This window comes from Gavialis gangeticus, unplaced genomic scaffold, assembly GCF_001723915.1.
Source record: "Gavialis gangeticus isolate Ggan-Ray unplaced genomic scaffold, GavGan_comp1, whole genome shotgun sequence".
Taxonomy (NCBI): Eukaryota; Metazoa; Chordata; order Crocodylia; family Gavialidae; genus Gavialis; species Gavialis gangeticus.
Genome location: NW_017729022.1, coordinates 50,690,697 through 50,700,932, shown reverse-complemented (window position 1 = coordinate 50,700,932; position 10,236 = coordinate 50,690,697). Strand labels below are relative to the sequence as shown.

The 10,236-nt window shown below is 50.4% G+C and overlaps 2 protein-coding genes across 2 annotated transcripts in view; one reads left to right on the top strand and one right to left on the bottom strand.

Moving 5' to 3' along the window:
- LOC109295820 (heat shock 70 kDa protein 12A-like) overlaps nucleotides 1-3,357 on the bottom strand; it is a 74,330-nt gene extending 70,973 nt beyond the window's left edge. The window contains exon 1 of the mRNA XM_019514890.1: nucleotides 3,124-3,357. Coding sequence (XP_019370435.1) covers nucleotides 3,124-3,159 — 36 coding nt within the window. The 5' untranslated portion in view covers nucleotides 3,160-3,357. The remainder of the gene's footprint in view (nucleotides 1-3,123) is intronic.
- A 5,011-nt stretch (nucleotides 3,358-8,368) lies between these two features.
- The window catches only part of POLDIP3 (DNA polymerase delta interacting protein 3), a 30,922-nt gene continuing 29,054 nt past the window's right edge, over nucleotides 8,369-10,236 (top strand). The window contains exon 1 of the mRNA XM_019514887.1: nucleotides 8,369-8,508. Coding sequence (XP_019370432.1) covers nucleotides 8,450-8,508 — 59 coding nt within the window. The 5' untranslated portion in view covers nucleotides 8,369-8,449. The remainder of the gene's footprint in view (nucleotides 8,509-10,236) is intronic.

The window sequence follows — 10,236 nt, the reverse complement described above, 5'->3', positions numbered from 1 at the left end:
TCAGTCTGTCTGTCTGTAACGCTCTTCATCAAGTGCACATGCACCCCCAAGAGGGTGGGCGGCGATTGGCTGTGTGGGCCCGGATGGGCATAGGGCAGAGGGAGGCAAAGGTGGGGTGATGGTGGTGGCTGTTGTTGGGACTGGGCAGCAGGGAGGGGAGTGGAAAGGGAAGGGGAGAGGATGGGGGGTCATGGTGGCAGTGCCCTTCCAGCTGCCTGGCCCTGCAGGGGTGATGCACAGGGGGTGCATGTGCACCCCCGAGTGTGGCGGTGCACCCCCTACAAAAAGGTACCATCGACACTGTCAGCAGCACCTGTGGGTGGTCGCTGCTCACCACCCTGCCGCCAACACCGCTGGCAGCCTCTGCGGGTGGTCCACAATCCCCCCTGGCCACCACTGACACTGCAGATGGTAGCCAACCCCTGGTCGGTGCTCACCCCGCCCCTTCCTCCACTGCTGACAGCACTGGCAGCATCCGTGGGAGCTCCCCTGCTTGCCACTGCCACGCTCCCACTGCTGCTGCCGTGCCCCCTCAGCCACCAGGGGCACAAGTCGTTCATGTAGCCCCAACAACAGCTGGCAGGGAGAGGGAGGGAGGGAGGCTGCGTGGGCCCCGGGTGGGCATGGGGCAGGGGGAGGTGCAGGTGGGGGGTCACAGTGGCAGCTGTTGTCAGGGCTGGCTGTTGTTGGGGCCGGGCAGTGGAAAGGGAGGGGAGCAGGGAGGGGAGCAGAGGGGAGGCGGAGGAACTCCCACTGTGAGATGGGGGTGGGTGGAGGGAGGGAGCCCCCATGCTGGAGGTTCAAGGAGGTGGTGGAGGAAGTCTTTACATAGCTGGCCCCAAAAGGGTGAGCAGGGGTGGAGGCATGTAAACAGTCCCTGAAATCCTTCATTCTTGACAGGCAATTGCCTAGTATATACATATAGGGAAAAACACACACACACACACACACACACACACACACACACACACACACGCATTTTTTTTCCCTAATATTATAAAAGCCTAAGTCTGTCTGTCTGTCTGTAACACTTTATTCGCGCTCTGATTGGCTGATAAAAACAGCCATTCAGAGTGGTCCTAGTGCAGGGGAGTGCCACCATGATTCCAAAGCCATGCCAAGGACTAGCCAGAGGGTGGGGGAGCCAAGGCTTTGGCTCCCCCACCCTGCTCCCTGCAAGAGGCAGAACAGCGGCAGCATGGGCATTAGGTGGCAGCACTCCATCCTAGCCCCTCCCCCCATCCCCTGCCATTTATAGTGGGTTATATATATATATATATATCTATCATCAAGCAAAAACTTTTCTTCACACACCTTAAACCACATTTAAAGCCCGCATGCCCATTACAATAAACACACCCATGGACCTGCGCTCCCATACACCCGTCTGCAGCCCTTCCCCTAACCCAACTGCAGTCTCTTAGTCCTCGCCCCAATTTTGAGGTTTACATTCTCAGTTCATTCACCGTCATCGTCACTGTTGCTTCCACTGTTACTGACCCTGCTGTTGTCATCATCACTTTCTCCAGGTCCAGTTGTGTCACTGTCCTCTTCATTATCCCTGTCCACTCCCCCTCTGGGGGGGCATCTTTGAACAGCATGTGCCAAGTGTTCCTTTGCCAGGTGGAGTTGGATGCAGCTTCTCTGTCCTCTCCCACCCGTTTCCGGTAATAGGACTGGAGTTCAAACAGAAACATTTTAACACAGTCTGTTTCCTCGAGTTCCATGTGTCTGTAACCCAGTAGTCACACTCTGCTGTTGTTTTCTTTACTAATTTAGGACATAATCCTCAGGTGAGGGAATGTGAATGTTGCTTTGGCTGTAGACATTGGACATGTTGGGATGAGGACAGTACAAGTAACTCATGTTTGAGAGATCAACCCATAGTTTGCGGTGAGTTGCAGCCTGCTAACTTGCTTCCCCATTTTTAATGTGTTCTGGTGCTGAAAACATGACACACAAACTGTTCCCAGAATTGTGCAGCCCAGTATGATTCAGAGGAATTAAGGGAATGTCTTGCTGCAAAGCATCATGGTCCTTCTCATTCTGATAAGTGACCCTCTTATCCTCTTGACTAAGCCAAGCTAAATAGATGTTCATCAGTACAACAAGCCTATTCTGTCTAGGCAGGAGCAAAGATGGATGGTGCCCTCCTGAGAGGCAGTAGGAAGGGTAAGCTTATTAGACAGATCAGCATAGTTGCATGGAGCAGTGTAAGGATTGCATGGAAAGCCACAAATGGTTGGTCTTACAGTTTAGGGGATACAAACCAAGACTAATGTGCAAAACCCTACATCCATCTTGACTGGAAAATTGACATTTTCCAGAACCAAGCTTCCAAGGGAACTTTTAATTCCCTTCAAACTTAGCTTACCTGAGAGGACACTTGGTGAGCTTCTGGGCCTGTGTCCATAGTGCCCAGTTCCAATTTGGACAAAATCTGCCACAAGAACAATCCGCATCATCCTTGGCACTGTTATTGCTTGTAAAAGATGTTTTTAAAAGAGAAGAAGGGGCAAGAAAGGACCTGCACATTACAGAGGCTCATTCAGTCTGAGCATAGTAGTGTATCAGCACCAGCAATGTGAAACACTCCTTTGGCATATGAATCCTGTATGTATGTACGTGTGGTGGTGGGGAGCAATGAAATTAATAAGCGGGCTGGAACACAGGTTGGTTTGTTAAGACTTGTAAGACAAAAATAGATATGCAAAAACTAAAACTAGAAGAAAGTAAAAGAAGCTAAAAAACCAAATTAAAACTAAAAGAAAGCCCATTAAAAGAAACCAAAAAGACTAAAAGAAACTAAAGGAAAGCCTTAAAGGAAACTTTAAGGTAAACTTGACATTTTAAGAATTGGGCTCATGTGATCAAAGGTATTTAGACAACTATCTGTGTCTTTGCACACCTTCAGCATGCAGCATCATCCCCAAAACTACCACTCAGGTGCCCCATATCCCTGTGGGCACCTAAATTCCTTTGGTGCCTACATTTTGGCACTAGGCAGCTACACTTCTGTCAGTGGGCATGCAGACTGATGCTTCAGCAGCAACACCACCCCACCGTTCAGAGCCCAAATTCAAACCTTAACTTCAGGGGCCCTGAAATAAGATTCTCCCCTACCTCACCAGGAAGGTCTGCTTGCACCTGTGTTTGCATCCTTCACCCCCAGAGGGATGGCGTTTCAGCTACTATCATGGGATGTAAGAGACCCAGGTTCAAGTACCTTCCTGAAGCAAAAAGAGAGAGAGATACCAATACTCTGACACTGTAGTTACAGCACTCAGATGGCTGTAGGAGACTGAAGCATAAGCCCATGCTCCAGCAAATATTTAATCATTTATACAAAGCTGAGCAGCTCCAAAGGAGAGATGGAGAGACACTATGTGGAATAACTTGCTGCTGATCTGGTACTTGCCTGGGATGTAGCAGCTGTATGAGTACTTGCTCTAAATCAGACATGCTTTCTCTCTCAACTCTCAGGTGACTGCGCCAACCAGTAGGTTACTGAGTAGGGCTCCCTCTCCGGCTCCCTCCTCCCCTCTCTAATTTTAGGCAGGCTGGGAGAATTAGGCCTCTGTAGCTGCAGGAAAGGTTCATGGCTCAGGATCCCAAGGGGAGGAGCTATGTGCCTAGCCAGACAGTTGCTTAAGTGCCTGTGCCCAACTCCCTTTTATTTCACTCTGCATCTCTTCATTGTTCCTATACCTTGCAGCTACCTTGAAGCAAGTGGAGTTGTGTCAACAGGCCCCCCCTGGTGGAGAAGCAATGAATGCCAGCAGAATTGGAGTTTCCTGCTGACAAAACTACAGTTTTCCCAGTATCCAGTGAAGCACATAAACCTCCACCAGCAAAACTTTGCCTTCCTGAGCCACCTACCTGCCCCCTGCTTTGGATATGGAGCTGAGACGTGTAACCAGAGCAGAGGATTTCACTAGATGGAAGGCCTCTAAAAGCCAGGGCCTGGGATGCCTAAGTGTCTTGGACGATCTGGGCTGATGTGCGTATACGAGAATGACCCTGTACTATGGCACTATAGCAAAACATCACCAAGGAAAGTGCTTTGGGAAGGAGACCCCTTTGGTGCTGTGCCTGGGAAATGAGGGGAGATGCAGAGACCTCTATCATTCTCAGGAGTTCTGAAGACTGTGGGATGGAAGAAGGTAAGATGCTGGAGCAGAAGCAGTCTCATAGGCTTTTTTTTTTAAGTAAAATGTTTTCTGTTCCAAACCAAATCACCTAAATCAATTCCAAATCTGTGAGTTATTCAAGAACCATATGTGGCCCTACTACCAGCAAACATCCCCCACCCCCACCTGGGGTTTTAGATGTTTCCAAATCCTGTTGCAGGCATCCTATGTGCAGGCCCAGGCCTGGATGCTTGGGGTTCGGATGCCCCTGCGTTTCACTTGCCCTCAGCCATCTCAGTCTCATAGGCCTTGGAGAGCAGGCACCCCCCATTTCCTGAGAAGAAGGAATGTTAGGGCTGACTCCGTTTCCTACTTTGTTGGCATATTTCTAGTTATGGTAAATTGGCACAGATATATTTTGCCAGCAGCTCCTGTTGGTTTGAGGTTCCTGCAGGTGAAAGGACAAATTGAATTGTTTTTTAAACAGGTTTAAAATAGGGAGTCTGGATTCTTAGCCCATCACCTGGATTCATTTTTCTGACTCCTTTGTTTGTGTTTGCCTCTCAGCACTGCCCTCCTCCCTGCTCTCTGCCCTTCCCTCCTGCTTTTGTATTCAAATTTCTCTGTCCTTATACAAAGCTTTGGACATCTCCTTTCACAGCATCTAAGGAAGTGAGCTCCAGCCCTTGATATCTTGTTTTTGTACGTATGCTTGTAAGTAAGTATCTAGGCACATGAAAGATAACGTAGAGCCCACAAGCCTCTGCTGTTGTTTGATAATGCAGAAAGAGATTTCCCTAACTTAAACATCAGTGAGAGCAAAGTCAGGGTAGTTTTATACCCTGTAGACCAGGGGCAGGCAATTATTTCGACTGGAGGGCCACTTAATGAGTTTTGGTGAGCTGTCAAGGGCTGCAATGACAGGTGCCCCACCCCCTGGTTGCCATCTTGGGATGGAAAGTCCCACCCCCTAACCCCTGACCTTTGCCATTGGAAGTGCTTCCCCTTGCCTCCAGAAGTACTTCTTTTGGGAAGGGGGTTTGCCATTTGGGAAACAGAAAAAAAAACCCAGAAGAAAAACAAATTATATACTAAAAATCAAACATTGACAATATTTTAATTTTATTTTTAAAATATTTTTGTCCTGATTTGTGTGTGTTTGCATGCCATATAAAGAAGTGATTGCATAATATCTCAAAATGAAGTCTTACTCTTGTATATTGCAGGCAGGGGTGTGGAAAGGTGGGGGAATTTGGGGAGGTGGGTTTGTGAGGGGCTGTGGTGTGTTTATGTGGATGTGTGTATGTGGGGAGTGAGGGAGGGTGTGGGGGTTTGTGTGGAGGTGGGTGGGTGGGTATGGGGTGTAAGGAGTTGTGTTTGTGTAGATGTGTGGGTGTGCGTGGTTATGGGGTTTCTTGGGGTGTGTAGAGAGGGAAAGTGGCTGGGGTGTGTGTGGTGGGATGTGTGCATATAGCAGTGAGCAGGGCTCCCCCCAGAGACACGTGGGTGTGTATGTGGGGAGGGGTGGGGGGTTTATGGCAGGGTGGGCAGGAGGGTGTGGGTGGGTACGGTGTTTGTGGGGTGTATGATTGTGTGAGGGGGATGGTGTGGTTGTGGGGTTTGTTTAGGAGAGTTTTGGGTATGGTAGGGTATGCATGGGAGCTCCCCCATGTGCGCCCCTCTGAGCCAGTCAGCATCTGTCCCCACCCCGCAACAGCCTGGAGCCCACACACCTGTGGTGTATCCCCACCACTGCCAACAGCACGCAGCCCCTGCCCCACCCCACCCCGCCCTACACCTGCACCGGACTCACCTCCAGGGGAGCGGATCAGCTGGAATACACATGCACAGCCTACCCGGCGCCCATTCCACACCGCCCACCCGTGATGCATCCTGCTGTCCCCTGGGCATGCAGCAAGACTGGGGCAGCTCCACAGCTGGACTGCCTTTCTAGGCAGCCCAGGCAGCAGCAGTTCCTTCCGGGTGCTACCGGTGCTGACCCTAACCCCACGGTACCAGTGGGGACCTGCACACAGCCCCAATCCAGCCCACCCCACACCTGCTCTGAGCAGTGGTAGTAGCTGAGCAAAAAATGTTGCTCAGCATGGGGAGAAAAGCAGCCCGTTCCCACTCCCCCTCAGTGCTGCTGGTCACTTCCACCCAGAGTCTGTGCTGGGCTGCCCTGCGGCTGGTCTGCATTGTCACTGCTGCCCTGCTGGGCAGCCCAGAGGCAGCAATAGCAGCAGCAGAGACAAATACAGTGCTAATGAATGCGGTGAAAACTAGTGAAAGCACTGGAATAGTGATGGGTGCGCAGTGCGAACTTTGCCCCTCCTATTCTGTGAAACCTGCAGCTGCAGGGAGTCCTGCAGCTATGGGGCCCCCTGCATCCAGCCGCTTGCCACCGCCCTGCCACTGATGCCAGCTTCTTTGGCCACTTGCCATGCCCCCCCCCATGATGCCACTGCCACTGCTGCCAGCTTCTTTGACCACTCACCTCCCCCACCCTCCCCGCTGCCACTGCCTTCTTTGCAGCGGATGGGCCCCAAAACTATTTATTGCAGGGAGCCCCAAAAAATTGTGGGCCAGCCCTGGAACTTTGTAGTAGGACTAAAATACTTCAACTCTTAAAGTGTGTTTTCTTCTGTCAAGTGAACCACAGTGGCCACTTGACAAATTGTTAGAGGTACCATTTTATATATATATAATATACTCTCTCTCTCTCTCTCTCTCTATATATATATATATATAGAGTAAAAAAAAGCATGTGTGTCTGTGTGTATATGAGAACATATATGTGTATATATAGGTACACACACACATTTTTTATATATATACGCACAAACACTTCTTATATATAGTTTTTACATATTTTATTGAAGTATATAAAGGTAAAGTGGTTTTGTACCTTATAGACTAACCAAAAAGTGCCTGTGTCTGTATAGAGTCCTCTGTGTGTGTACACATTTATCTCTCTCACTCTATAGCTAGCTGTCTCTATATTTATTGAGAGACAGTGAGAGAGTGCTATATAAATGATACAGGGGTGTAGGTTGTAGCTGTGTTGGTCTAAGGACATAGGCAAACAAGGTTCTTTGGGTGAATCTAGTATCTTTTATTAGACCAACTTAAATTGTTGGGGAAAAATGTTTTCGCAAGCTTTCAGGTTTAAAAACCCTTTATGCAGCTGAGGAAGTCTCTGCAGCTGGTGTGTGCTCTTCCTATTTATTCCATCCAAGAAGAGCACACACCAACTGCAGAGAGTTCCTCAGCCTGACAAAGGGTTTTTAAACCTGAAAGTTTGTAAAAATATTTCTTTCCAAGTATTTAAGCTGGTCTAATAAAAGATATCAGATTCACCCAAAGAGCCTTGTCTGTCTATATAAACGTTATGTGTCTGTGCGCGTGCGCGCGCGCGCGCACACACACACACACACACACACAGACTTTGGTTAGTCTAAGATACAAAACTACCCTGCCTTTTTATATATTTTATGAAAATATATGAATATATCTTTATATACAGCAATACAAGCTGTAGCCGTGTTGGCGGATTTACCCAAAGAGCCTTGCCTTTCCTGTTATAACGTTTCCTAGTTCACGGAAGGATGCCGATACTCGGGATCCTTTGGGCAAAGAATTTCCGATGTGAAGGGTGCTTTTGCGACCGTACAAATTTGTCCGAAGCAAAGAGCAGCTTTGAAAGCGCTGAACTCTGTTCTGTTCCCAACCTACCACTGCCACTTCCCCAGCACTTCCGGGCACAGCTCGTACTATCCTTACCGACCAAATCAGGGGAATCGGGCAGATCGCTGCTCCCGGGCATCCCGCGAAGTAAGCGGGTCACCCTGGGGGCGACCTGTGCCCGCACAAAAATTCCTCTCACATTAGTAGTGAGGACCCGGGCGTCACCCCGGGTCGTTATTTTCCTTACTCATAAGTTTAAGGCATAGCTGAAGTTAGGCACGGCGGGGTGGCGGCGCTCGGCGGTGTATCCCAACGTCACGGTGAGCGCCACGGACTGTTCCCGTAAGTTAGTCTCTATTCAGCTGTGTGCCGTTCATCTCTCCCCAGCAGTCAGACCCGAGATACCCCAAAACACTCGTGGTTTTGGGGCAGGAATGTGTACAAACGCGACGCTTCGTTATGCAAATATACTCCTGCGCGGCCGCGGAGCATTCTGGGAGCCCCCCACGCTCCCGGGCGGGGCCGCGTGACGCCTGCAGTGGTCGCTACCGGGGGCGGGGCTTGCGGCGGAAGTGGTCGGTCTCGTTTCCGGGTCTCGCTCGCTGCGTCGGATCTGTGGGCCCCGCGGCAAGATGGCGGACCTGTCCCTGGACGAGCTCATCCGGAAGCGCGGCGTCAACGCCAAGGGCAGGTGAGCGGGGCGGGGCACAACGGGGGCCGTGCGGGGGGGAGGCTCCCCCGGCCCCCGCCTCAGCCCCGCTCCGCGCCAGGGCCTGGGCTAGTGCCGCCGCCCTGCCTGGCACCCCGACTTCCCATTGGCTGCGGCGCTGGTCTTAGGGGTCCTGTTTGGATGCTGATTGGCCGTGTTGGTTGTCAGTCTGGGTGGGGGAGGGCGCGTTCGGTTCACCCTGAGACCCCGAGAGAGACGGGGATACCCCCTCCTCCTGCAGCCCCGCGCTGTGGTGGGGGGAGCGAGGGTGTCCAGCCCAGCTTCAAGGGGGCTTCCCTCCTCTGCCTTGCCCTGGCTTCCTCCCTGGCCCTGCAGCCCCTGCTGGTGGTGGGGCTGCCTGGGCTCTTCCCTCCTGCTCTTGATCTTTCTGTTCTCTCCCCCCAGTCATGGCTTTGTCCTGACTTAGGGCTGAACCAGCCTCTGCCCCCTCTGCCCACATGGGCGGTGGGGGCTGCTCCCTATCTGTTGAGTGGCCGTGGCTGGTCTCCCCCATGGGCTCCCAGTTGCCGATGGCCTCAGGGTGCAGCTGGGAGCTGCGGGCTCTGGAAGGCTTCAGGAGGTGGCAGGGAGTGAAAGGACAGGTTGGGCTTCTGGGGCAGCCTTCCTCCGTGCTGGCAGCACTCCCAGCTGCTCAGGAGGACCTGAGAGTGTAGCTCCAAAAGCCCACCATCTCCGTAGCCCTCCTACACGCCCCTTGAGGTGTCACTGTGGGCAGGGCCCTAGAACAGGTCTTATAGCTCAGCAAAGGGCTTTGAAGACAAGGCTTGTAGAGTCTTGATTCTGCTGCTCTGCTGCCTCTTTTTTTTGTAGCCCTTCTCCTTCCTTTTTCTGCACCGGGTAACCTTCCTCATGGCTGCATGCGGGTCTCTTCTCTCCTTCTCTGTGTGTCTGGTACAGCCCCTGTGATTCTGGTCTGAGGGCAAGCATAGATCTGAATTATTCTAGTTTAGCCCACATGAACATCTGCAGTGCTTTGTCTCGGGTAAGGATTTCTTTGGGCGATCTCTTTTACTGGACCAACTATATACTTGGGATAATATTAGACAAGCTTTCAAATACAGACTTTCTTCATCAGACATTCCTGCCTTTTAGAAGGCATTAGCTAAGAGGTAGTAGCAAATAGGTTCTCATTTACCTTTAAATCTTAGTCTAGATGAGGACTTGGCCTTGCCTTCATTTGTGGTATGCTTGGAACAGTCTCACGCTGGTTAATATGCTTGGCACCTCGTGGCTCCCCTTATAAATCCCTTCTTAACATCCATTTCTTCCAGGAAGCTTTCCAACCTTCTTCTGCTCAACAATAATCTCTTGACAGCAACCTGTACTAGAATGTTTGTCTCTTGTCTTTCTTTTATTTATCGTGCATGATTTAGATTGCAAGCTTTTTGAACCAGCTAGCATGCCTTACTCAGTGTTGGACAAAGAGTACATTTGTATTGCAATATAAATGCTATTAAATGTAGTCACACAAAATGGTAATAAAAAATTGAAAGCCTAAGCATAAAGTGCGCTTGCACATTCATAAGGATGATGATGATGATGACGTTATTGTTTTGCTTTTTACGTATTGAGGAGGATTTGTAATAATAGGAACTGATTTGGATGGAGTAATGCTGTTTAAGGGTCTCCCTTCTTAGGACCTCATTATGCTACTCTAAGAGTGATTCTCTACAGAAAAGTGTTCTTTCC